Raw genomic sequence first — 24602 nt, 5'->3', positions numbered from 1 at the left:
AGTGTACAACAATGCGACTCGAACGCAATAAATAAATATTCATCGTCTTGTCGTTTATTTGCGCGAGTGCGCCGGCACGAGTTTCTTCTTCAACTCGTCGCTGAGCGATTCCAGTTCGCCGTCTGAAAAGTTGAACAACGGCGGCAGCGGACTGCCGTCCGGTAACGTTGTCGCCTCGTCGCGAAGCTCGTCGAAGTATTCATGCGCACACATTGTCATACAGTCGAAACGGCTCTCTGGTACGTACACTAAAATTTTTGAAATCAAATCGAGCGCCAGCGGGTCGACATTCTTCGAGAAGACTTTCGACCACGAGTGGGGCTTGAGTTGAGGAAACGTAAACTCGGTGTAGCCCGGATTCATGTGCATTATTTGCTCCTTCGTGGGAGTTCCCAAAACTTTGATGATTTCCACGAGCTGATCGACGCCGCTATCGCCCGGGAACAACGGGGACCCGAGCAACATCTCCGCCATGACGCAGCCGGTGCTCCAAATATCAATCGCCGTCGTGTAGTGCACGGCGCCGAATATCAATTCGGGTGCGCGGTAGTATCTCGAACAGATGTAAGAGATGTTCGGCTCCGTCGGTGCTAAAATCTTCGCGCTACCAAAGTCGCAAATTTTCAACACGTGCGTCTTCGTATCCACGAGTAAATTTTGTGGCTTGATGTCGCGGTGACAAATCCCCAGCTTGTGCACGCTCGCCAACGCGCGCGCCATTTGATACGTGTACAATTTCACCAGTAACCCCGGCATGCGCTGGTTATTCTTGTGGTAGTGCTTACCGATTCTGTAAACGGTATCGGGGACGAATTCTAAAACCAAATTCAAATACACCTCGTCCTCCTCCGTCGTGTGATAAAAGCTATGTATCAACTTCACCACGTTCGTGTGATCGACCGCCTTCATGATTTGCAACTCACGATTTTTAAACCTCTTATCTTGCAACACCTTCTTGATCGCCACCTCCTCGTCGTTCTCGCGACACCTCGCCTGATACACCACGCCGAAGGACCCGTGTCCGACGACGCGCACCGTCTCGTAGCTAATCTCCCTCGACGCCCCCGACGCGCCCGTGTGTATCACGTGTCCGACCTCATTCGGATCACCATCGATTCGCAGCGTCTCGTACACCTGTTTCCATCGCCATCGTCCCGTCAGTCTCTCGTTCGCCCCCTCCCTCGCCGCCCCGCGCGCGTCCCGTTCAATTTAAACGTCTTGATTTCGCATTCGCGTCATCCGTCGCCATCGCTCGCGTTTCTCTCGCTCATCGCGTCGCTCGCGCACCGCGTCTCGCGTCGCCATGCTCGCGATCGTCAGCGCCTCGATCTCCTTCGCCTCGATCGTCGTCATCGCCGTCGCCTTCGCCCGCGCGTCGCCTTCGCCCGCGCGTCGGTCGCGTCGTCGCGTCGTTTCGTCGATTCGTTCCGCGTCGTGCGTCGTCGCTTCGACGCCGCGCGCCTCGTCGCGGTCGCGCGTCGCGTCGTCGCGCGTCGGACGTTCGCCGTCGCCGCTCGTCGCGCGTCGTCGCCGTCTGTCGCGTCTTCGTCGTCGCGACGATTCGCGCCGCGCGTCGCGTCGACGACGCGACGGTCCGTGTGGTTCGTGTGGTCGTCTCCGATGGTCCGTGTGCGCCTGGGTTCGATCCGCGGGCGTCGGCGATCTCGGACGCCGTTCCATCGCGCGCGCGTCGCCGACGACCATGGCGACGCTGCACCCGCGGATGAAGTGGTGCGAGCGCGAGGATAAGGTGTACCTCACGATCGAACTCCCGGACGCGAAGGACGCGGAGGTGACGATCGAGGCGCGGGAGTTTACGTTTCGCGCGACGGCGGCCGGCGCGACGTACGAGGAACGCATCGCGCTGTTCGCGGACGTGTCGAAGGAGAAGTCGACGTACGCGGTGACGGAGCGACAGGTGTTTTGCGTGCTGATCAAGGAGGAGGCGAAGTGGTGGGAGCGGTTGCTGCGAGAGGGGGAGAAGAAACCGGCGAATCTGCACGTCGATTTCGATCGCTGGGCGGACGAGGACGACGACGCGGGAGACATCGATACGAGCGGATTCGACATGCAGAGCATGATGGGCGGCGGTGGTGGGATGCCGGGTGGCGTGGGCGGCGGTGGGATGCCGGGAGGGATGGATTTCTCGCAACTCATGGCTGGCATGGGGGGGGGCGCGGGCGGCGGCGCGGGCGGCGGCGCGGGCGGCGGCGCGGGCGAACCGGACATGGCCAAGCTCCAAGAGCTCATCGCGAGCATGAAAGCCGAAGAAACTACCAAGGCGGGGTCGACGCTGGAGTCGGTGGAAGAGGGCGACGAGGAGGACCTGCCGGAACTCGTGTAAAGAGTCTTTGACTCGCGACGACTTCGACGCGACATCGAACGCGTAAAATTTTCTTTTAAAACAAACAGTATGAGTTGAAGAGACCTCGTGATCGACACTCGCGACGACGACGACGATGACGACGATGGTGGCTCGTACGCTCTCGCGTGCGCGCTTTTTGTTACATTCAGGACGCTCGAATGATGAGCGCGCTACTTTTGCTTTGCGCCTTTGCGCGTCGCCGCGCCTCCCGCTCGCGCCTTTGAAATCGATCGCACCACCGCCTTTGATTGCGCGCGCGCGCGCTTCGCGCTCTTTGGTTCGGGAACGAGCACTTTCGCCGCGATGGCGACGATGACGGAGCCGGCGATACCGCCGATGACGTACGGCGCGATGGCTTCAAAGGCTTCTCGCGATTTCAAGTCGCCCGCCAACGCGTGACTGGCGATCACCGTCGACGGGTTCATGTACCCGCACGAGTACCTGCACCCTTCGATCATCATCGTCATCACGTAAAACCCGCTCACGAGCGTCGGGATCAGCGCCGCGGCGAACGCGCGTTCGGCCAAACCGAAGAATAAAAAATTAGCCGCGACCACGGCTGTCTCCGCCGCCGCCGCCGACGCCGTCGTCCCCGTCGGCACGATCGGCGCGATCGCGCCCTTACCCGGCAGATACTCTGGGTGCGTTCGCATCACCACCATCACCGCCTTCAGCGCGCAGACGTGCGCCAGCACCGCCGCGCACGCGTTCGCGCACGCCCGCGCCGCTCCCGTGTCGCCCAACATCCCCTTCAGCGCGTACGCCGTCGGATTGTTCGTCGCCCCTCGCGTCAGCGCCTGATACGACGGCGAGAACACGATCGCGAGGTTCACGAACAGCAGCGCCAGCGTCACCGCGGCGTCATCGTCCGCGAGCGCGCGCGCGCCGACCCGTTCGAGGATCGGGCCGAGATATTTTCGCGCGAGCGTCGCTTGGACGTCGAGCGTCGCGAGCGCGGCGCAGACGACGAAGGAGGACGCGAATTCGAGCGCGAACGACGGCGTTTGAGACGCGCGAGGGCGGGGCATCGCGCTCGCGGGACCCGGCGGTGCGGTGTGCGGCGCGCGATGCGAGCGATGACGCGACCGATGGCGCCGCGAGCGGCGAGCGGCGAGCGGCGAGCGCGCTCGAATGACCGAGGGAAAGAATGCTTACGAATGGATGAAACGGCTAGGCGCTCATGACGCGGGTGCGGGCGCGGCGACGACTAAATCGGGATGCGAGGCGTTGACGATCGGGACGCATCGTTCGCACAGGGTGGCGTGCTTGGCGTCGACGCCGACGAGGTTGGAAAAGTTCCAGCATCGAGCGCACTTGGCTCCGGAGGCGCGCGCGACGCCGACGGAGACGGTGCCGGCGCCGGGGACGTCGACGATGGATTTAAAGTCGCATCCCGCGGTGGCGGCGTCACTTGATGTCACGACTTCGACTTGACTGACGATGAAAAGGTAACGCAAGTCTCGCGCGATTTCTTCGCGGTTGAGCCTGGCGACGAAATCGGCGTCGGAGCAGTGCAGGGTGATCTTGGCTTCGAGCGACGCGCCGAGGAGTTTGGCGTTACGAGAATCTTCGAGCACCTTGTTCACCGTGTCGCGAATCTCCAAGAAGGAATCCCAGAACTTGACCTCATCGGCATCGATCGAGGCCCAGGTACTGGGTCTCGACGGCCATCCGGCGATGAAGACGGAGATGGCGTCGCCGGGTTTGTCGTAAGGCAACGCTTGAAACGCCTCTTCAGCCATGTGCGGGGTGAGCGGGGCGATGGCGGCGATCAATCGCTCGACGATGGCCGAAACCACGGTTTGACACGCCCGGCGCTTGATGTCGTTCTGTTCGCCAATGTACAACTTGTCCTTGCTCACGTCCAAGTACACGTTGGACAGGAACGTGGTGAAGGAGGTGATGGCCGCGACGACGCGGCTGTACTCGTGCGACTTGTACGACGTCTCGATCTCCTGCATCGTCGCATCCAGGCGGCTAAGAATGTACTTCTCGAACGCCGGCAGCGACTCGTACGCCACGCCCTCGGTTGGCTTGAAATCGTCCAACACGCCCATCAAGAAGCGAATCGTTCCTCTGAGTTTGCGGTACGCCTCGCTCGTTTGCTTGATGATGTTCATACCGATGCTCACATCACCCGTGTAATCCGTGCTCGCCACCCACAGTCGTAAGGTATCGGCGCCATATCCAGGCTCTGTCTTTTGGTTCTTTCCTCCCTCGATCACCGTTCGCGGGTCGATGACGTTCCCCAAGGACTTTGACATCTTGTATCCTTTTTCGTCGAGCACGAAGCCGTGTGTCAAAATCTTCTTGTACGGCGCTTGACCGGTGGACGCGACACCGGTGAGTAAACTCGACTGGAACCATCCTCGGTGCTGATCGCTACCTTCTAAATACATATCCGCCGGGAACGAAAGACCGCGAGATTGCACGACGCCCGCCCAAGAGCTGCCGGAGTCAAACCACACGTCCATCGTGTCCGAACCGCGCACGTAATCATTCGCCTTGGCCTTGTGTTGCTCGGGCAACAAGTCCTCGACTTCTAATTCCCACCACGCATCGGTCCCTCGTGTGCGAACGATTTCAGTGAAGTGCGTGATGATGGATTCGTCCATCAAAACCTCATTCGTGTCCTTGTGGTAAAACGCCGGAATCGGCACACCCCACGCGCGCTGGCGCGAGATGCACCAGTCCGCGCGCCCACTCACCATCGGTCGCATGCGCTTCGAACCAGATTCCGGAATGAACTCCAACTTATCTAACTCGCTCAAAGCCTTCTCACGGAAGCCCTCAACAGAAGCGAACCACTGCTCGGTGGCGCGGAAAATCGTCGGCTTTTTCGTGCGCCAGTCGTACGGGTACTTGTGATTGTACGCCTCTTGCTTGAGCAACGCCCCAGCAGAGGTCAACTTTTCGATGCACAAAACGTTGCCATCGCCTAAAACATCTTTCCCCTCTAAATCACTCCCCGCTTCGGCCGTGAACAAACCGGCGTTATCCACCGGAGAGTACAACGGCAAGCCATACTTCATGCCGGAGATGTAATCGTCTTGCCCGTGCCCCGGCGCGGTGTGCACCAGACCGGTACCGGCTTCGGTGGTGATGTACTCCCCACCGATAATCACTGGAGACTTGCGTTCGTAGAACGGGTGCTGATATTGCACGTTCTCGAAGTCTTGACCCTTGAACGTGCCCAGCGTCGTGAGCGTGGTTTCCAACTTGCTCGCCACGGCTTCGCGTAAACCTTCGGCGACGACGAGCGTCGCTCCCGTCGATTCCACTCGACAGACGGAGTAATCGAGCTTGGCGTTCACCGCCACCGCGGCGTTTGCGGGCATGGTCCACGGCGTCGTGGTCCAAACCGCCAAAGACGCGCCGTCGAGAAGCGCCTTGAGCTCGCTCGGCGTCGACTCGGGAACGTCGCTCACCGGAAATTGGACGTAAATACTCTGCGATACGTGGCCTTCGGGGTACTCCAGCTCCGCCTCCGCGAGCGCCGTCATGCTCGAAGGCGACCAGTGCACGGGTTTTTCCCCGCGATAAATGTGCCCGTTGAGAAACATCTTCCCGAACACCTCCAACTGCGCCGCCTCGTACTCGGGCAGCAGCGTCATGTACGGCTCGTCCCAATCCGCCCAAATCCCATACCTCTTAAACTGCTCCCGCTGACTGGCCACCGTTTTCATCGCGAACGCTTTCGCCTTATACCTCAGTTTAATCGGCGTCAGCGCCTTCCGCGCCTCCGCGTCCATGTTCTGCAAAACCTTCAACTCGATCGGTAACCCGTGACAGTCCCATCCCGGCACGTATCGCACGCGCTTCCCGTTCATCATCTCCCACCGATTCACGAAATCCTTCAAAATCTTATTCAACGCGTGTCCGATGTGTAAATCCCCGTTCGCGTACGGCGGTCCATCGTGCAGCGTGAACGCCGCCCCGTCCTCCCTCGCTCGCAACCGCTCGTACACCCCGCGCTCGGCCCACCACGCCTGCATTTTAGGTTCCTTTTGCACGCTGTTCGCCCGCATCTCGAACGTCGTCTGCGGCAATCGCACCGTCGCGCCGTACGCGTTCTTCTCCTTCTTTCCCTTACCGTCACCGCCTTCGCCCCGCGCGCGTCCCGCGACCGTCGCGCCCCGTCGCGTCGTCGTCGTCGTCGTCGTCGTCGTCCATCGCGTCGTCGTCGTCGTCGTCGTCGTCGTCTTCGTCGTCGTCGCGCGCGTCGTCGTCCATCGCGTCGTCGTCGCGGCGCGCGCGCGCGTCGCCGATCGCGTCGTCGTCGCCCGTCGCGTCGCGCACCGCTGCATCATCGCGCGCTCGACGAAGCGCGTCGTCGCGAGCATGCGGCGTCGACGTCGCGAGGTGACGCCGCGGAGGCGCGGCGCGGCGCGCGCGCGCGACCGCTTTCGTCGCGTCTCGCGCGATTTCGTCGTACGGAGACGCGCGCGAACGCCATCGTCGACGACGAAATCGACGAAATTCCCGTCGTGGGTGCGCCGTCGATGGCGCTTACGGGCGCGACATCGCGACATCGCGACATCGCGACGACGACGACGAGGACGAGGACGAGGACGAGGACGCGCGAGACGACGGCGCGCGACGGACCGGCGGACATGTCGCGCGACGCGAGCGATGACGATGGGTACGACCACGCGCCGACGCGCGCGAGCGACGACGAGGACGAACCGCGGACGATGAGCGACGAGGACGACGAGGAGGAGGATGCGCGACGGATGCGAAATTTAAACTTGGACGAGGCGTTCGAACCGGTGACGAGCCCGGTGATGCGACTGAAGCGCGCGTGGGTGCGCGAAAGGTTGGCGCCGGAGATGATGACGCGAGAGGACGCGCTCGTGGAGGCGGTGAAGACGGCGGTGGAGGCGCAGGAGCGAGCGCTGACGCGAAGGGCGGAGACGCGCGCGGAGCGAGGCGGAGGCGCGGAGGACGCGAGCGAAAAGTTGATGGATAACGTCATGTGGGTCGAGGTGAATCGGATCAAATATTTGTTGAGGGAGTACGCGCGGACGAGGCTGCGGAAGATTGAGGCGCACGCGTTTTATTTCTTACGGACGGAGGAGGGGCAAGAGCGGTTGAGCGAGCGGTTGAGCGAGGCGGAGCAAAAGTACGTCCGCAAGTACGCGATCGCCGTGTCGGAACATTACGAGAACGTTTTGAAGGAACTACCCGACGGTTATCGCGACGCCGTGAAGGAGTTCGCCACGAAGTTCGCCACGGACGAGGAGGAGGGGTCGGCGATGATTTCCAAGCCGAAGACGGATTCGTTTGTGTTTTTTCGTTTTCGCGAAGACGTCGTGAATTTCGTGACGGGCGAAGACGACGACGGCAACACAGATTCCGTCGACTTGAAGCGCGGCGCGATTCTTTTGGCCAAGTACTCCATGTTCAAAGATCTCCTCCACACCGATCCGCCCAAGGCTGAACTCGTGTGAGTTTCGGACGAGCGGAGCGGCCGAGCGCGCGCCCGACGCTCGCGCGATCCACCGTATAGTCAGCCACAATCGACGTAATACTAGCTCAGAAATACATAGCGCGCGTAAACCTTAACCATCTTTCCCTCGCGCGTCTCCACGCGCGCGAACTCCGACGCGTGCGTTGGCGCGTTTTGTCCTCGCCGACGGCGTCTTCACTCTGAGCAGCGCGCGCTTCGCATGCCCGCGCGGGTTCGCGCCGTTCCCACCGCGCGCGCCATCGCGTCGCCGCGATGCGCGCGCGTCGCCCGTCGCCGAGTCCCGCGACCGCCGCGCGCCACGCCGCGCCCGGATTACGACCCGAAGACGCTGTTTTCGCCCGCGGTGATGAGCGATTTCGTTCCGACCCACGTCGGTGAGATGTACGGCCTGGAGAAGCGTCCGAGCCCGTTCGCCGAGGGTGGATCGCTTTGGGAGTTTGGTTTAGGCCAGAGATTCATCGATAACCGCGACAGCGTGTCGCTGAACCCGCTGAGGACGAGTTACGTGGGAGGCGAGGACACGGCGTTTAGCGACGAACGCGCGGTTCGAGCGGGGGCGCGAGAGGAGATATATTACGACCCGAAACGCGTGAAAGCGGCGATCGTGACGTGCGGTGGGCTCTGCCCAGGCTTGAACGACGTCATACGTAGCATCACGACGACGTTGGAGGATTACGGATGCGAAGAGATTTTGGGCATCAAGTACGGCTTTCGAGGCTTCTTCGGCGACGAAGCCGCGGACGCGAATCCGTTGGAGGCGCCCATGAAGCTCACGAGCGAAATGGTGGAAGACATTCAAATCACGGGTGGGAGCATGCTAGGATCGAGTCGAGGCGGGGCAGATATGCCGGCCATCGTGCAAAAAATCGAAGACATGGGTATCGATTTTTTGTTTGTCATCGGCGGGAACGGCTCGCACGCGGGGGCGTTAGCCATCGATAAGCTCTGTCGCGAGAAGGGTTTGACGACGAGCGTGATCGGAGTGCCGAAGACGATCGACAACGATATTTTGCTCCTCGACAGAACTTTTGGTTTCCAAACCGCCGTCGACGAAGCCGTCAAGGCGATTCGGTCGGCGAACATCGAAGCGCGAAGCGCGGACAACGGCGTCGGATTGGTTCGACTCATGGGTCGTCAGTCGGGTTTCATCGCGATGCACGCGGCATTAGCTTCTGGGAACACAGACGTATGTCTTATCCCCGAGATCGATTGCCCGCTAGAAGGTGACGGAGGCGTGTTGGCGCACATCAAGCGTGTCGTCGAACGCCAAAACCACGCCGTCGTCGTCGTCGCCGAAGGCGCCGGGCAAGAGCAGCTCGGCATGATTGGTGAGACAGACGCGAGTGGCAATCCAATCTTACAAAATTTCGCCAAGTACTTGCAGCAAAAGCTCAAGGACGCGAAACCCGAATGCGACATCAAGTACATCGATCCCACGTACATGGTTCGCGCGTGCCGAACGAATGCATCGGATGCCGTTTACTGTTCTATTTTAGGGCAGAATGCCGTGCACGCCGCTTTTGCGGGTTTGAGTGCGGTGACCGTGGGTATGTGCTCCGGCCACTACGTGTACCTACCCATTCCGCCGGTGATTAGCGCCGCTCGCACCGTCGATCCCGAAGGGCGAATGTTCGAACGCCTGCGCTTCGCGATCGGTCAACCTACGTTTTCGAAAACTTGATCGCGTCGATGTAAAATAAAATGAAATACTGATCAATCAATTCGTTCCGATATCAATTACATGATGGATGTGAAGAAGATGAAATGTTAACGAAGAGAATATGTGCGGTGCGGTGCGTATGTGTGATTGTAAATGCGAATATCCTGCGGATAAAAGAGTACAGGAGGTTTATCATGAAGTCGGCCGTTGTCGTGCGAGAGTACAAATGGTGTACCCAGCTCACATTGAGAATACTTCAGTGGCTTGATCCGGCTGCTTGGAATAATAATTACCGGAGACCGCCGGCCGATTTCAAGGATAAACCTGTTCGGTGAGAACTGTTTCGTTCAAACCGACGCAATTTGGCTAGAATACACTTAATCTGCGTGCTAGAGCTGTAAGACGCGCGTCTTTGCTCTTTGAATTATTGATTTGCTTGATTATTGGCGAAGCTCTCCATCCGTCCCGTCCAACACGCCTTCGATCATACCAAGGTGCTGAAACGAGGAAGAGTTGCGACGCATGTGTGCCTGCCGCACACCGTTCGGTGGTAAAGTAAATAGTTTGGCGCCCGCGTACAATCCTTGTTGTTCCGAGATCGTGGATCCTCCGCTTCCACTGCTCTGACTTTGGACCGACTTTAATCCCGCGCCCACACCACCAACGTTTCCGCCCGCCATGTACGCCGCGGAAGTCTGCTGCTGCGGTAACATCTGATGCGCCTGTAAAGATGGATCCGCTTGATTGAACATTCCATTTCCTTGCATCATCGAGCTGTAACCGAGCGGGAATGCGCCCTGCATCGCACCCTGAAGATCGCCGGTGACGCCCGACATCCCCGACATTGACGACACGTAGTTGGCCATCATCTGTTGCTGGTGGAGCTGCTGTTGCGGCATCGTCGGCGATTGTCCGTGCTGTTGCTGCGACTGTTGTTGTCCGTACTGTGACTGAAGCAACATGGAGTCCACACGAGGAAGTGGTGGGAACGACATGCCCGGAACGGCGCCGTTGGCGGCGAACGCGCCGGCGCCGGCGCCCATCATCGCGTTGCCCTTGAGCATCGCCGCAGCCATGTTATGCGTGCTATCGCTCTCGCTATTGCGCGCCATGGACCAATCGAGCGATGCGCTCGATTGTCTCGGCGAGCCATTCTGCGGCGACCCACTCCCTGTGGGCGACGGCGTGTTCGGCGACAGGTTGCCAGTCGGGTTCCCGTACGCATCCGTCGGTACTCGAAGCTGCGACGTGTGGTGCGCGAAGAAGCACGCGCGACGATCGCACGCCGCGCCATCCTTGCATAATTGCGTGCGATATCTCGATGGGTGCAGCCAGCACTCGAAGACGCCGTGCGCGTATTCGCAGACGTCGCCTTGCGGGCACGAGCCTTTGCGGAATTCCGGACACGCCGTGCCGCAGTAGTTGAACCTCCTCGGATCGCGTCGGCGCGCCTTCTCGCCCGGATGCGTGTACGGACACTCCGTCCAATCGTGCGCCCTCGTCCGCGAGCACCTTCGAATCTTAAATTCGTACATTCTGAATTCGTCGCTCATCAGCGTGTCGTCGTCCGGATCTTGCAAAACCACCCCCTGCGAGTTCACCGCGGCGCCCGAACCAGGACCGCCGTGCCCTCGCCCGTTCCCTCCCGTGCTCGCGCTCCCGCCCGAGCTCGAACCACCTGCGTCTGAACCATTAAAATTCGCCTCGCTCGTCGTTCCGGGGAGACAATCCGCGGGAACGCGCCCATACGTGTCTCGCGCGTTCCTATCCGCCCCGAACAACAGCAGCGTCTTGATGGCGTCGGTGCTCAACGCCGCCCCCCCCGCCGCTGCGCAGTGCATCGCCGTGCACCGCTCATCGTCCTCGCTCCGCATATTCGGGTCAGCGCCCATCTGTAACACATACAACAAAACCTCCAGCGACCCGTGCGAGGCAGCCACCATGCACGGCGTTCGCCGCTGTCGCTCCAAGCCTTTCCCGCCGTTTCGCGGCTCGGCGTACCAGTCGCCCATGAAATCAACCGGCACGTTTTCCCGCTCGAGCAACCATCGCACCTGGGCGAGATCGTTCGAGGCCGCGGCCGCGAGCACGGGAGACGTACTCAACGACATCGCACGCGCGTCTCACCGTCGGAATTCCGCGAACTTCGCTTCTGCGGCGAGCCACCCTGTCCGCGTCGCGCCTTCGTCAGTCTCTCTTCGCCTCGTTCTTCGCGCCATCGCCGCCCGCGACGCACGACGCGCGCGCGAGCGCACTCATCGACCATCCATCACCGCGCACCGCGTCGGCGCGCGACGCCCGCTCTCTCCGGACCCCGTCCCGCGCGTCGCGCGCGCGCGATATCTCCCGCGCGTCCCGCGCGCGCGCGTCCCGCCGCCGTCCGCGCGCGTCTCAGCGTCCGCGCGCCCCCCCCCCGCGCGCCGCGCCGTTCCCCGCATATTCCCTCCCCCATCGCCGCCCTCGGCGCCCCGCGCCCGCGGTCGCGCGCCGTCGTCGCACCGCCTCGAGCGATCGCGCGTCACCTCCGGCTCGCATCCGCGGCGCCGGAGCCGTCCCATTCGATCGCGCCGCGCATCGTCCCATCGCGCGTTCGCGCGCCGTCGACCGCGCGTTCGCGCGCATAAATATCGTCGCATCGATCGTCGTCGCGCGCGCGCGCTTTCGCATCTCGCGCACCTCGCAATTCGACGCCGATCGTCGTCGCGCCGTATCGCGAATTGTTTTCAACCGATGCCGCGGTGGCGCCGAAGAGTGCGCGCGCGGTCGCGACGCCGCGCGGTCCGACGCGACGGCGCGCGTCGATTCGCGCGGCGTCGCGCGGACGTGCGCTCGCGCCGATGCGGACGTCGCGTCGCGCGCGTCGCGGGCTCGCGTCGACGCGGCCGCGCGCGACCAACCGCGCGGGCGCGGGCGACGGAGGCGCGCTTACGCGGGCGCGCATTTATCGCGATCGGGGGGTCATAGTCGCATATTCGAGCGCGCGCGAACGCCATCAGAGGTTTCACGGCGCCGTTCCGCGCCCGGGAAAAAGATACGTCCGGCGCGAAACAGATATTTTCGCCCGGGGCGATTGGATTGCACTGCTGACTAGTTGGTTTTTTTGCCTTTGGAGGCGTCGTCGGCGGCGGCGGCGGCGTTCGCGGCGCGAATGGCGTCGGCGTTGCGAGCGATGAACTCGCGCCATTGCTTCGCGGCGGCGTAGTCGCCGGTGAAGAAGAAAGCGGCGCCGACGGCGCACGCGCCGAGCCAGACGCCGAGGACGAAGACGGCGACGAGGAGCTGGGGATGTTTGCCGACGACGCGGGCGTAATCGCGAGCGATGCCGCGAGAGACGTCGCGGAGGAGCACGCGGAACGGTGGTTTGGCGAAAACCAAGGCGTTGGTGGCGTCGTCGACGGCGTAGGCGCGACCGAGGGCGAATTTGGAGGGCGAGCGCGCGAAGTCGACGAGGTCGTCGACGGCGCGCTTGCCCGAGTACTCGTACGCCGCGCCGCCCTTGAAGAAAAACAGCGTCGGGAACCCCTGAACGTTGAACTTCGCGTTCAGTGCCTTCGCGTTCGCCCCACTGGCGTCGACGGACAGCGCGATGATGTTTTCGTTCGCCCCGCGTCGGGCGAAGTCGTCCCACAGCGGCGCCAGCGTCTTGCAGTGCCCGCACCAAGGCGCGTAAAACTTCGTCGCGATCGTCACCTCGATCGGCGCCCGCGCGAGGTAGTCTTCTAAATCATCCGCTCGCATCTCTATCGCGCCCCTCTTCGCGCCCTCGTCGCCGTCCCCGCGCGCGCCGCGCGTCATCACCGCCACCGCGACCGTCATCGCGACCGTCATCATCGCGCGCCGCGCGCGCGTCGCGCGACGCGTCACGTCGCGCGATCGCGTCGTCGCCGGGCGCGTCGCATTTTTCGTCATCGACGCCCGCTCGCGACGCGCGCAATCGCGCGATCGCGCGCGTGTGCGGCGCGCGTTTCGATTCGTTCCCCGGACGTCGCGACGAAAAAGTCACCTCGGGACGGACGGTTACGAATCGCGCGCGCACTTCGCGACGCCGAACGCGCGCGCGAGCCGCCGAACGACGCGCGCGCCGAACGAGCGCTCGAATGATGTTGTCGACGCCCGCGCGCGCGGTGCGCGCGCCGCGCGCGGTCGCGTCGGCGCGCGCGACGACGCGATCGCGTCGCGCGGGGACGATGCGTATCTCGGCGCGGCGACGCGATGACGACGCGCGCGCGGGCGAGAGGGACGCGCGCGAGGGCGAAGATCGAGCGAAGACGCTCGATGCGAACGCGCGCGGGAGCGACGGGGCGAAGGCGTTCGATGCGAACGCGACGATGCGGAAGATGGCGTCGTACGATTGGTTGTCGAGCGGGACGGGCGCGGTGCTGTGCGCGGGGTTCTTTCACTGGCGAGGACAGAGCGTGGGGACGGCGCTGGGCGTGGCGTGCGTGGCGACGATCGCGTCGGTGGTGATTGAAGAGTTATTGGAGGATCGCGATCAGCCGTGGGTGTGAGGAGCGACGGCGCGTCGACGGCGAAGGCGGCGTTCCGGCGGCGCGATTACGCGCGACGCGGACGACGCCGCGAAGCCAAAAATTTAGACATTTTATCGCCGCGAGGGGGCGGAACTTTAGTTACGTTACATTAGATTACATTACCCTTGAAATTGCTCGCTTGTTCAATATTACCTACATTACTTGTCAATGTTTCGACGCGGCGTCGGATTCGACGCGGCGAAGGAGCGCTCGCCAAGGATCTCGGGAAGATCTCACGTCGTCGCGGGCGTTTTGAACGAGCGCGAAGAGCGCGCCGGTGGTCATGCCCGCGGTGGCGTAGCACGCAAGCGTGGCGCTCGCGTCGTCGCCCGTGCGTCGACGCGTTGGATCGACCGGATCGACCGATATCGCCTCCAAGGCTTTGGCCAGGATTCGCCGACGACCGCCGTAATCCGGCGGCGGCGCCTCGAGGCGAAGATTGAACATCTTTTCGAAACCTTTTGGGTCGCTCGACGATGCCACGTCGTTCGCGATCGTTCGCGTACATACGACAGTGACGCGCGAGCCTGGTTTCAGCGCTTTGATTTCCTTCATCAAGTCTTTTCGAAGCTTGCGAGCGCACTCCGCGTCGGTTGCTTTCGTTTTTTTGCTCTTCTCGGGAAAGTACGCGTCGACATCTCGAATGAAAATCACGCTCGGGGCGATCGTCTTCGCGGCTTGGAAGACGTATTTCATCAGTGATTTGGGGTTTTCTCCGCTCGCCTCGGCGCGGGCGAGTCGATCGGGCGAGAGATTGAACAGCGCGCATCCGGATTCGGCGGCGCACAGACGCGCGAGGTACGACTTGCCGCTCGCCGCTAATCCCTCCAAGAGCACGCACTTCATGTGCGGCGCGAGCTCATGCACACGTTGCGATGTGAGTGGAATCGCCACCGACACCGCGAGAACATGGCGAAGCTGAGCGACCTCGAGCATTGTGGAATCTTCGTGTCCTTTACGCCGTTCGCCGCCGGTGCCGAGATAGTCATCAAGACGGCCATCGAGTGGCGTCGGCTCGACCATCTGCAATCTCGCGAATGTTTTTAAGAGATCAGGATCGATCGTTTCCATCCCTCGCTGTCTTTGTTGCTTGATTGCGCCTTTGGATTTCTTCGACGGCGCCGCTTTACTCTTCGTCGAGGATGACTTTTTCGCGCCAGGCGCCTCAGCCGAACCCTTCTTCTTCTTTCCAACTTTCGTCTTTTTATTTTGCGCCTCCAGCGCGCGAGCTTCGTCCTCGATTTCAGCTCTCAGCGCATTCGTGACTTCCTGCAACACACTCGATCGCACGTGATCGATGTCGAAGGCGTTCAAACTCACCTGCGAGCAATCGGCCCAGCGCCGACGATACTTTTCCACCGCGCGACACAATCGCGTGGGGACGTCCTCGTCGTTCGAGGTGATCGCTGTGGCATGCGCGTTATCGTCTGTGATAATGATATCGAGCGCTTGCGCCTCTCGCACCGCTTTAATTTCGTCTTTGATGCTCTCGCGTCGCGAAGAGAGCAAATCCCGCCGAATGTTTGCCTCGAGATCCGCGAGCTGCTTTGCGCTGCGTGAACGCAACTCGTTCCGCCGCTTTAACTCGCTAAAATCGTTGAACTTTCTTTGTGAGTGCTTCGCGCTCGCAATCATCCCGAGATGCTCGAGTTCACGCCTGGCTTCGATGTTTGTCCTGGAACGAGAGCGGAACCCACGAAAAACGGCTTGGATTCGCATCGCGGCGTCCTCGGCCGAGAGCCGACGACCCAACCTAGGCGACGGTTCATGCTCCACAGCTTCATCATCTGTGAGTTTACGTTCCATGCCGTCGTTTTCATCGCCTCCGAAGGCCTCGATCGCGTCGTCGCTCGACGCCTCCATCGCTTCGTCGCTATTTTCGTCTCGCGGCTCTCGCGTCGCCGCGAGAATATTTTCGTTCCAAATCTCCCGCCCGCGTCGACCGCGCTCGACCGTACCGCGCGGCGTGAAATCAATGAACACGTCCGGCGTCGCCTTGGCGTCCACGAGCGCGTCCTCGAGCTCTCGCGTCCCCCGCGCCAACGCTTTAAAAGTCGATTCAATTCGCCTCGCCAAATCAATCTCCAGCGCCTTCAACGCCTCGTTCGCGTCTTCCCACCGCTGCGCGTGCGTCATCGCGTCCACGCACGCCTTGAGTTTCGCGTGCGCCTTGACTCGCGCGACGTACGCGTCTACCTCGGCGTCCATCGACGCGCTGACCGAGCCGGGCGAACCGTCGCTCGCGCCGCCCGCGGGCGCGTCCACGCGCCGTCGCGCGCGCGCCGCGAGCGCCGCCGCGGCGTCGCTCGCCTCGAGAAACGCGCGCGCGATCGACGCCTCGGACATTTTCGCGCGTCGCTCGCGCGTCGCCGAGTGACGCCGTCGCGGCCCGACCGCGTCACTCCGAACCGCGCGACGCGAAGCGACGCGACGCGACGCGACGGCGACCGGCGCGCGCGCGCGAGCGACGCGCGCGCGTCATGCGCGCCCCGAAATCCGCGCGCGCGTCCAAGGCGCCCGCGAGGACGAGCAAACCGCTGCGCGCGGTGGACATTGGAAAACACTTCGTCGGCGGCGGCGACGTGAAGGCGCTCGTTCGGACGCGCGATCGAGACGCGGACGGCGACGCGGACGCGAGCGATGACGCCGCGAGCGATGTGGACGTCGACGCGATTCGCGCGTCGTACGCGCGAAGCGACAAACACGTGACGACGGCGGACGGGTTTGACTTCGCGCGCGGGTTCGAGCCGGAGACGGCGACGTGGTCGTTGTTCGGCGGTTCGGATGCGCGGAAGGGAGAAGATGGCGCACGGATGACGACGACGACGACGACGATGATGAGGGAGGGAGACGAGACCGCGCGGCGCGGCGATGGCGCGCGGGACCGAGATGGGGTCACGAAGCGCGACGCCGCGAACGAAGCGCCGGCGAGACGGAAAAAACGTCGGAAAGTCGTTCGCGATGTGCGCGAAAAGGTGAGCGCGGCGGCGGTTTTGGGGATCGATGAAAGTTCAGGTATCGATGCCATCGCGCGCGCGTGGAAGGCGCCCGAGGAAAAGGAGATGTTGGAGCGATGGCACGAAGAGAGAGACGCGTGGCGGGAAGACTATAAGCGCAAGAGGCGCGCGGCTTTGCGGCTTCGCAAGGGTGTCGGGGCGACGATTCTGGCTTAGATTTAGACTTTAGCGGGCATTAATAAGGCATAGATTACACAATAACCGGATATTTAGGGTTTAGGGTAACACAATGATATTTGTTACGCCGCCGTGGAGGAACGATCGTTTCGACGACCGCGACCGCCGCCGCGACCGCCGCCGCGACCGCCGCCGCGACCGCCTTGGACGTAGTGCACCGGGCTTCCGCCCCATTCCATGTCCAAACGCGCGAGCTCGCCGCGAACTTCGTCGAGTTGGTCGTACGTCACTTCGACATGTTCCACTTCGTACGTCTTGATGCACGACTTGACGAGAATCATCGCCGACTTGACCGCCGACGGCGGTCCGCGAATGAAGACGGCGCTTTTGTCCCAGTCCACCTTGATGTTTGCTCCGGTACGCTGCTGAATGTCGTTCACTTTGGCGCCACCTTTACCGATGATCATGCGCAACGCCAACTCTGGCACGTCTTCGATGCTTTCGTACGCGACTTCGAGCATGTCTCTCGCTCGAGACACTTCGGCGGCGTCCGCGCCGACGATGCGAATCGTGCGCTTTCGAGGATCGACGACGACGCGCTCGACGTCGCACACCTCCTTGACTTGATTCAGCTTATCGCCGCCGTCGAGCAGCAAGTCTTGCATCGCCTTGTACCCGAGCGTGAATTCGCAACGAAGTCCGGCGTCGATTTCCGCCTGGATTTTCATTCGTTCGTTTTCCAGCATATCCGCCACGCCCGTGCGTCGACGAATGCGCACGCAGTCGTCGAGCTTCACTTCCACCAGAGCGTGCACGCGTTGCAGGGCGTGCGCAAACTTTGCTTCGCCGCAGTGTAAGCCCACGAAAAGCGCGCCTGACCCGCTTTCTTCGCACACCTGCATCGTCACGTGACCGTCGCCGCAGGAGAGCGCCTCTTGCAGCTCGCGCGCGAGCTCGCGCCCGCCGTCGGCGCGAATCCAATCCCGAATCGACGCCTCCACGCGCAAAGCCGCGCGCGTGGTCGAGTTCGACCACTTCTGCACGCTCTCCCCCCGCGTGATCGTCATCGGCGGTCCCACCGCGGGCGCGCGCGTCGGCGTCGCCGATTTCGCCGCCGGCGCCGCCGCGCGAGGCGCCCCTCGCTCCGCTCGCGGCGTTCGCGCCTTCTTCACCATCCCCGTCGTCGTCGTCGTCGTCGTCGTCCCGTTCGCCTCCTTCTTCTTCGGCGTCGTCGTCGCCGCCGTCGCCGTCGTCTTCCCGCGCGTCTTCTTCCCGTTCTTCGCCGGCGCGTTCGCCTTCGCCTTCGCCTCGACGCGCGGATCGTCGCCCATCGCGTCGTTCGCCCAATCCGTCTTCACCGCGTCCCCACCGACGCCACCGTCCCTCTTCGCGCCGTTTCGCGTCTTCTTCTTCGTCGTCGTCGCCGTCGCCGTCGCCGTCGTCGTCGTCGCCGTCGTCGTCGCGTCGTCGTCGCGACGCGCCGTCGTCGCCTGCCCCGTCGTCGTCGCCTTCCCCGTCGTCTTCTTCGTCGTCTTCGCCCCCTCGCGTCGTTTCGCCGCCGTCCCGTCCGTCGCCGACGCCGTCGTCGTCGTCGCCGTCGGCATCGCCGTCGTCGTCGACGTCGTCGTCGACGTGTGCGACGCGCGCTCGTCGAATCGTCGCGCCGACGAATGGATGGGCGGCCGCGTGGATGGACGTCGACGCCGGCGTCGACGCGCGATCGATCGCGATCGCGCGATCTCGATCGACGCGATCGCGATCGACGGCGTCGCGCGATCGACGGCGTCGCGATCGACGGTGTTCTCAAAACACCGATCGGGCTGTCGTTTTCATAAAAATCCCCGTCCCGGATCGCGCACCTCACCCCCGACCGCCGCGAAAGGTCGACCGCCGTCGACCCGGCACTGCGCGCCGACGACATCGCACGTCATGGTGACGAAGGAAGAGCTCGAGAAGAGCACGTTCATCGGACGCAACGCGAACGTGTGGTTCATGACGGCGTGGGCGCTGATGATGTTCATCATCGACGGCGTCGTGTACGCCGTGGACCCGCCGCCGGGAGAGAGCAAGTGGGGGTACGGGCCGACGGTGTTTTTGCTGTGTCTGGTGCGTGGGGCGAGGCGAACGAACGACGCGTCGAGGGCGAATCGAAACGCGACCGCGAAAGACGCGCGAAGGGGAGGACGAATGGCGATTCGCGCGATGCGACGACGAAAGCGACGGGCGGGGCGAATCGTGACGCGAACGCGAACGCGACCCCGCGCGCGAGATCGAGCGAGGTTTACGAAGAGACGACGCGAGGGGCGACGGGAGACGACGAGGGGCGAATCGGGCGAATCGGGCGAATCATTCGCGACGACTGACGGTGAACGATGCGTCGAAACGCGCGCAGATCGCGTCGTTTCTCTGGGGCGCGGTGTCGATTCGTAAGACGGAGCGAGCGCACCGCGGCGAGCTCACGCGCCTGCGCGAGACGAAGACGCTCGCCGAGTTGATGTCGCTGAACATGGGCGCGTAGACGACGACGAGGGCGACGATGACGACGAAGATTACGCGAAACGAAACGACGACGAGGCGCGCCTCGTCGTCGGTGTTGCAATTTTTAACCCCCGAGGCTAGACGAACGGAGACGCTTTAAACCCTGGTGGCGTCGCGCGACGCGCGCGCGCCGCGCTCGAACGCGTCACGCGCCGTCGCGAAATTCTCGAGCGCCCGAATTCGCGCGCCGATGCCCGCGCTCGTTCGCGCGCCGCGCGCCGCGCGCGTCGATCCCGCGACGTCGGCGTCCGCGCGGCGTCGCGCGGCGTCCAGCGCCGAGTCGCGCGAGCGACGACACCCCGCGCGGGTCGCGATCGGCGCGCTCGCGGCGACCGTCGTCGCGCTCACCTCGACCGCGCCCGCGAGCGTGGCGCTCGAGGCGAATGAGACCAACTCCGAGTTCGTCGAGCGCCTGCGGGCGCGGAGCGAGGAGAAGCGCGAGGAACGAAAGCAAGAGCGGTTGGACGACTACTACAAGAAAAATTTTGGTGATTACCTGCGGTGGGAGAGCGGGGACAAGGCGTTGCGAGATCCGAGCGCGCTGTCGGAGAACGACAGAAAGATTGCGGCGTATCTGGAGAAGATTTCTTAGTCGGACGCGCGTCTGAGGCTCGGAGCTTTGAACGCGCTTCGCGGGGTCGCTTCGCGGGCGCGCTCGAGCGTTGTTAATAGATTAAAATGTCCACCGCTACCTAGGTCGTTCGTCGCTCTCGCGCCGCGTGAAGACGCTTTCTCAGAGCGTGGCGCCACCGCGGATTTCCTCAGCCTTGGCCTTGAGCGCGGCGAGACCTTCCTCGGGCGTCTTGGCTTCGCCGAGCGCGCGCACGAGCGCGGAACCGACGATGACGCCGTCGGCGCCCCAATCCACGATTTGCTTCGCGTGCTTTGCCTCGCTCACCCCGAACCCGACCGCGATGGGCTTATCCGTCACGCTTCTCAACTCCTCCACCAATTGCTCCACGCGCGTCGCCACGTTCGATTGCACGCCGGTGACGCCCGTGACGGAGACGAGGTAGACGAACCCCTTCGTCGCCTGCGCAATCTTCTTCGCCCGTTCCACCGGCGTCGTGGGCGTGGAAAGCAGAACGAGCTCTATGCCGTGCTTACTCGCGATCTCGCTCACATCGTACGTCTCCTCCAACGGAATATCCGGCACGAGCAATCCCTTCGCCCCAGCCGCGGCGATGTCGGCGCAAAATTTATCCACTCCGCGTTGATAAATCGGATTGTAATACGTAAACATCACGATCGGCGCCTTAATCTGCGGCGTCATCTCTCGCACTAAATCGATCACCTTATTCAACGTCGCCCCGTTCTCCAACGCCCGCGTCGCCGCCGCCTGAATCACCGGTCCGTCCGCCAACGGGTCGCTGTACGGCACGCCGAGCTCGATGACATCCGCGCCCGCGTCGTCCAAAATCTTCAGCGCCTTCTTCGTGCTCTCCAGATCGGGATCGCCCGCGCAGATGAACGGAATGAACGCTCGCTTGCCATCGTCCAGCACCGCCTTGAACGCCTCGGACACGCTCGCGCGCGTCGCCACGGCGCGAGACGCGGCGCCGCGTTCAGGGTTACGGCGGGCGCGGGACGCGCGCGGCGCGCGCGGCGCCGCGCGAAGCGCGCGGGACGCGCTCGCGGCCATCGAATCGCGGTGACGTCGACCGCGTTCAACGATCGAGCGCGCGTCGTCGAGCGCGTCGACGCGACGCGGTGTGAGGCGATCGGACGATGACGACGCCTGGGACCCGCCCGGGACGCGCCCGGGACCCGCGCCCGGGACGCGCGCGGCGGACCGACTCTTCGACGACCGAGCGAATCGCCCGAAAATCGGCGGACTACGTGGACTAAGAATCGGCTAGAATGGCTAATAACGCGACGTTCGATGGATTGCGGTACGCGGCGTGCATGGCGGCGGAGAAGCCGTCGCGGTCGCGAGGCGAGACGTCGGCTCGACGCGCCGAGCGGAGCAGACGCGCGGCGTCGAGCGAATCGCCGGCCGCTGCGTGCATGAGAGGCGTCATTCCGCGCGCGTCTGGCGCGTTGACGTCGGCGCCGGCTTCGAGCAATATGCTCATAAACGTCGTGCCGAGCGTCGGCGCGCGGCGAGACGCAAACGTCAGAGGCGTCCAACCCGTGACGGCGTCGATCGCATCGATTTCGCCGGGACGAAGCGATAGCGCCGCGGACAACGCGTCCTCATATCGCGCGCGCGTTTCCGTGATCACGTCCGCGTCGTCCGGTGAACGACTTCCGTTCCCGAGACTCGCCTTGCTCAGCTGCGTCGGCGCGAGCGCTTGCGAGGCGCCGACGACGGCGCACATCGCCGCCGACGCCGACGTCGACGCCGACGCCGACGTCGACGCCGCGCCTCGACACAGCGCGCGAATGCTGTCCCCGGCGCCGCGTTTCGCCGCCCAACACGCGACGTCGTACCCGGTGTACTCGTCCACGAAATCCGTCGTCGCTCTATCCTCGCGCGTCGCGCACGCCGCCAGGCACTCGCACAGCGCCTCAAACGTCGCGCGCGTCCGCGCCGCGCGCATGCACGACACCGCGCCTCGTCCGTTCGCCGTCTTCAGCGCGCTCAGGTACGCGATCGACGCCGCGTTGTCGCTCGACACGGCGTCGCGGAGCCACAGCGTCCAGCGCCGTTCGGCGTCGGAGCCGTCGTCGCGCGCGCCGTTCGGCGTCGCGCGCGGGCGTCGCGGACGCGCGAGAGACGTGGATGACGGAGCGCGCGGCGCGCGAATGCGCGCGAGCGATGCGACGACACGCGGGGTCGTTGCAAATGGAATTCGTCGCGCGGGCGATCGCGGTGGCGGATAAGACGAGCGCGATCGTCGAGACGTGGCTCGATGATCGCAGCGACGCCGTGGAGCGGTTGGCGTCGACGCAGGCGAGGTTTCAACGCGAGTGCGCGGCGCTGAGATTACAGCTCGAGAAGGCGCTGGCCGCGGCGCGGTCGGCGAAGCGAAACGGCGCGGAGGACGCGAAAGAGGCGGTGTTGCGATGCGTCAAGGGGTGCGAAGCGCTGAGAGTGGGGTTGTTGAGAGATATGCGCGCGCTCAGCGCGCACTTGACGGCGGAAGAGGCGCAGTTGAGTCGGAAATTTGTGACGGAGTGGCGCGCGCTCGAGGACGCCGGGAACGAGGCGCTGCGAGCGTCGATCGATTTCGATAAGTTAATCGCACAAGACGCGACGCGCATCGACGCCACGGCACTGTTAGCGCTAGTAGAGGATTGCACTGGATGTGCGGCCGTGGGCACGATCGCGGACCCGCGCGCACTCGTCGAGGCGTACGAAAACGAGTGCGTATTGATGTGCGCGCGGCGATTGCACAACTTCGTCGCCAAGCCGCCGCCGCGGGGGGGCGAGGAATTATCCGCGGTCGTCAAGGCGATGAAACTAGAATCACAACCGAGTGCGTCGCCATCGACGGGCGAGGGTTCGACGACGCCCGCGGCACCGTCGACGCCCGCGAAGCGTCGCGAAGAAGCGGCGAAGACGCGCGAATCCGTCGCTTTAGAGTTCGCCGCGCACCTCCGCGGCTATTTCGGCGCGCGCGACGACGCGCGCGCCGTCTTAGACGACTTAGAAGACGCGTGTGCCGATTTCATCGCCGTCGGTATCGCGCAGTATTAGTCTCGCATTCGTTCGTTGTATTTATCATGACGATTCGCGTCGCTCGCGTCCTTCGCGTCGCGTCCTCGGCGCAACCGACGCCAACAGTCTTTTCAAACGACGTCGCATCCGCGCGTCACACGTCGTCGCGCGTTCGCGACCGCGCGCCGCGACCGCGAACGAGACGCGAACATGGACTCGTTGGAACAAGTCAAGGCCGCCCTCGACCGCGGCTTGATCGCGCAGGGCGATTACGACGCCGCGAAAGGATGGTTTCTGTTCACCCACAGGATCGCCCAGGCGAACCAATCTGGCGTTCTGCGCGCGCACGACGTGGAGTGCGTGCGACGAGCGATGCTGGAAGCGATCAAGAACGGTACCGCGGATGTTTCCGCGCACGTGCAAAAGTTGTTGGACGAGGCACTGCGCGGAGATGGGGAACGGGGATTCGACGCGGCTGAAGACGCGACGGTGTTGCGAGAGACGACGCAAAAGTTCAACGTGAAGACGAGCGTGGCGGCGCAACCGACGTTCATGACGAAGATTGAGGACGCGGAGCGAGCTTTAAAGGTACAGGACGGGGAACGCGCGTCGGCGAGCGGCGAGGATGCGAGCGTCAAGGCGGCGCCGCCCGCGCCTCGAGCTCCGGCGGCGCCGCCCGCGCCGCCGCCCGCGCCGCCGCCCGCGCCGCCTGCGGCTGCGTCGACGGCGAAGAGCGCGCCGGCGGTGGAGGCGAAGAGCATGAGCGGCGTCGCCGTGGCTGAAGATTGCTTGTCGGTGTTTAACAAAGTAAAGATGCGCTCGAACGGTTTGCAATGGGCAACGTTTCGAGTCGAGGAGAACGAAGGTTCGGTGTTGACGGCAGCCACGGGCGAAGTCTCGGGAGATTACGACGATTTTATCGCCGCATTACCGGAGAGTGAATGCCGATACGCGATTTACGATTATAAGTACGTGAACGCGGACGACTGCGAGTTCAGTAAGCTCGTCTTCGTCGTGTGGAATCCCGATTCGGCGCGATTGAAGAATAAAATGCTGTACGCCTCGACGAAAGACTTCTTCAAGTCGCGATTGTCGGGGATTGCGGTCGAAATTCAAGCCACGGACTACGACGAGGTCAGCGAAGCGGAACTGCGTGAGAATATCGGCATCACGCTGACGCGAAAGTAGACGATTTGTAAAAAATTTGCCTTGCCACGCTTGCGTTATACTATACACCAACCAAGACTATCTATGACCTAAAGCTGACGGGGTCCGTAGGCTTCGTAATACACCCCCGACCCC

General features: G+C 63.1%; 18 protein-coding genes across 18 annotated transcripts; 9 read left to right on the top strand and 9 right to left on the bottom strand.

Annotated features, from left to right (window-relative positions):
* Positions 1-54: 54 nt before the first annotated feature.
* OSTLU_49296 (predicted protein) lies at positions 55-1530 on the bottom strand (the record flags this gene model as incomplete). Its single annotated transcript, XM_001417093.1, has 2 exons — positions 1288-1530; positions 55-1134 (listed from the first exon to the last, which is right to left on the bottom strand). The coding sequence occupies exons 1-2, from the start codon at positions 1351-1353 to the stop codon at positions 55-57; spliced, it is 1146 nt and encodes a 381-aa protein (XP_001417130.1). The 5' UTR covers positions 1354-1530.
* Positions 1531-1714: 184 nt separating this feature from the next.
* On the top strand, positions 1715-2095 carry OSTLU_8480 (predicted protein; the record flags this gene model as incomplete). Its single annotated transcript, XM_001417381.1, has 1 exon — positions 1715-2095. A coding segment is annotated over one exon (381 nt), but the record flags the coding sequence as incomplete, so codon positions are not given.
* Positions 2096-2535: 440 nt separating this feature from the next.
* On the bottom strand, positions 2536-3393 carry OSTLU_92549 (predicted protein; the record flags this gene model as incomplete). Its single annotated transcript, XM_001417092.1, has 1 exon — positions 2536-3393. The coding sequence occupies one exon, from the start codon at positions 3391-3393 to the stop codon at positions 2536-2538; it is 858 nt and encodes a 285-aa protein (XP_001417129.1).
* A 137-nt stretch (positions 3394-3530) lies between these two features.
* Positions 3531-6504, bottom strand: OSTLU_45389 (predicted protein). Its single transcript, XM_001417091.1, has one exon. It carries the CDS (start codon positions 6391-6393, stop codon positions 3544-3546), a length of 2850 nt encoding a protein of 949 aa, XP_001417128.1. The 5' UTR covers positions 6394-6504; the 3' UTR covers positions 3531-3543.
* A 555-nt stretch (positions 6505-7059) lies between these two features.
* OSTLU_30961 (predicted protein) lies at positions 7060-7815 on the top strand (the record flags this gene model as incomplete). The annotated part of the gene is made up of 1 exon (XM_001417380.1): positions 7060-7815. The coding sequence occupies one exon, from the start codon at positions 7060-7062 to the stop codon at positions 7813-7815; it is 756 nt and encodes a 251-aa protein (XP_001417417.1).
* Positions 7816-8214: 399 nt separating this feature from the next.
* OSTLU_37009 (predicted protein) lies at positions 8215-9516 on the top strand (the record flags this gene model as incomplete). The annotated part of the gene is made up of 1 exon (XM_001417379.1): positions 8215-9516. The coding sequence occupies one exon, from the start codon at positions 8215-8217 to the stop codon at positions 9514-9516; it is 1302 nt and encodes a 433-aa protein (XP_001417416.1).
* A 35-nt stretch (positions 9517-9551) lies between these two features.
* OSTLU_24342 (predicted protein) lies at positions 9552-11606 on the bottom strand (the record flags this gene model as incomplete). The annotated part of the gene is made up of 1 exon (XM_001417090.1): positions 9552-11606. The coding sequence occupies one exon, from the start codon at positions 11604-11606 to the stop codon at positions 9936-9938; it is 1671 nt and encodes a 556-aa protein (XP_001417127.1). The 3' UTR covers positions 9552-9935.
* A 1321-nt stretch (positions 11607-12927) lies between these two features.
* Positions 12928-13170, bottom strand: OSTLU_7719 (predicted protein; the record flags this gene model as incomplete). The annotated part of the gene is made up of 1 exon (XM_001417089.1): positions 12928-13170. A coding segment is annotated over one exon (243 nt), but the record flags the coding sequence as incomplete, so codon positions are not given.
* A 653-nt stretch (positions 13171-13823) lies between these two features.
* OSTLU_30956 (predicted protein) lies at positions 13824-14003 on the top strand (the record flags this gene model as incomplete). Its single annotated transcript, XM_001417378.1, has 1 exon — positions 13824-14003. One exon carries the CDS (start codon positions 13824-13826, stop codon positions 14001-14003), a length of 180 nt encoding a protein of 59 aa, XP_001417415.1.
* A 186-nt stretch (positions 14004-14189) lies between these two features.
* On the bottom strand, positions 14190-15743 carry OSTLU_92546 (predicted protein; the record flags this gene model as incomplete). The annotated part of the gene is made up of 1 exon (XM_001417088.1): positions 14190-15743. One exon carries the CDS (start codon positions 15741-15743, stop codon positions 14190-14192), a length of 1554 nt encoding a protein of 517 aa, XP_001417125.1.
* Positions 15744-16504: 761 nt separating this feature from the next.
* OSTLU_30954 (predicted protein) lies at positions 16505-17197 on the top strand (the record flags this gene model as incomplete). The annotated part of the gene is made up of 1 exon (XM_001417377.1): positions 16505-17197. One exon carries the CDS (start codon positions 16505-16507, stop codon positions 17195-17197), a length of 693 nt encoding a protein of 230 aa, XP_001417414.1.
* A 44-nt stretch (positions 17198-17241) lies between these two features.
* Positions 17242-18818, bottom strand: OSTLU_24341 (predicted protein). The gene has a single exon (XM_001417087.1). It carries the CDS (start codon positions 18760-18762, stop codon positions 17281-17283), a length of 1482 nt encoding a protein of 493 aa, XP_001417124.1. The 5' UTR covers positions 18763-18818; the 3' UTR covers positions 17242-17280.
* Positions 18819-19087: 269 nt separating this feature from the next.
* OSTLU_30952 (predicted protein) lies at positions 19088-19676 on the top strand (the record flags this gene model as incomplete). Its single annotated transcript, XM_001417376.1, has 2 exons — positions 19088-19264; positions 19551-19676. 2 exons carry the CDS (start codon positions 19088-19090, stop codon positions 19674-19676), a joined length of 303 nt encoding a protein of 100 aa, XP_001417413.1.
* Positions 19677-19886: 210 nt separating this feature from the next.
* On the top strand, positions 19887-20288 carry OSTLU_14867 (predicted protein; the record flags this gene model as incomplete). The annotated part of the gene is made up of 1 exon (XM_001417375.1): positions 19887-20288. The coding sequence occupies one exon, from the start codon at positions 19887-19889 to the stop codon at positions 20286-20288; it is 402 nt and encodes a 133-aa protein (XP_001417412.1).
* A 55-nt stretch (positions 20289-20343) lies between these two features.
* On the bottom strand, positions 20344-21398 carry OSTLU_49484 (predicted protein). The gene has a single exon (XM_001417086.1). The coding sequence runs from the start codon at positions 21336-21338 to the stop codon at positions 20430-20432; it is 909 nt and encodes a 302-aa protein (XP_001417123.1). The 5' UTR covers positions 21339-21398; the 3' UTR covers positions 20344-20429.
* A 142-nt stretch (positions 21399-21540) lies between these two features.
* Positions 21541-22239, bottom strand: OSTLU_30950 (predicted protein; the record flags this gene model as incomplete). Its single annotated transcript, XM_001417085.1, has 1 exon — positions 21541-22239. The coding sequence occupies one exon, from the start codon at positions 22237-22239 to the stop codon at positions 21541-21543; it is 699 nt and encodes a 232-aa protein (XP_001417122.1).
* Positions 22240-22457: 218 nt separating this feature from the next.
* On the top strand, positions 22458-23339 carry OSTLU_30949 (predicted protein; the record flags this gene model as incomplete). The annotated part of the gene is made up of 1 exon (XM_001417374.1): positions 22458-23339. One exon carries the CDS (start codon positions 22458-22460, stop codon positions 23337-23339), a length of 882 nt encoding a protein of 293 aa, XP_001417411.1.
* Positions 23340-24059: 720 nt separating this feature from the next.
* On the top strand, positions 24060-24488 carry OSTLU_37128 (predicted protein; the record flags this gene model as incomplete). Its single annotated transcript, XM_001417373.1, has 1 exon — positions 24060-24488. One exon carries the CDS (start codon positions 24060-24062, stop codon positions 24486-24488), a length of 429 nt encoding a protein of 142 aa, XP_001417410.1.
* Between the last annotated feature and the right edge of the window lie 114 nt (positions 24489-24602).

This window comes from Ostreococcus lucimarinus, chromosome 4, assembly GCF_000092065.1.
Source record: "Ostreococcus lucimarinus CCE9901 chromosome 4, complete sequence".
Taxonomy (NCBI): Eukaryota; Viridiplantae; Chlorophyta; class Mamiellophyceae; order Mamiellales; family Bathycoccaceae; genus Ostreococcus; species Ostreococcus sp. 'lucimarinus'.
Note: the sequence above shows the minus strand (reverse complement) of the source record. Positions and strands in the feature narration are given on the sequence as shown.

Coding starts and splice junctions, on each gene's coding strand:
- OSTLU_24341 (XM_001417087.1), bottom strand. CDS start 18,762: ATGCCGACGGCGACGACGACGACGGCGTCGGCGACGGACGGGACGGCG.
- OSTLU_49484 (XM_001417086.1), bottom strand. CDS start 21,338: ATGGCCGCGAGCGCGTCCCGCGCGCTTCGCGCGGCGCCGCGCGCGCCG.
- OSTLU_45389 (XM_001417091.1), bottom strand. CDS start 6,393: ATGCGGGCGAACAGCGTGCAAAAGGAACCTAAAATGCAGGCGTGGTGG.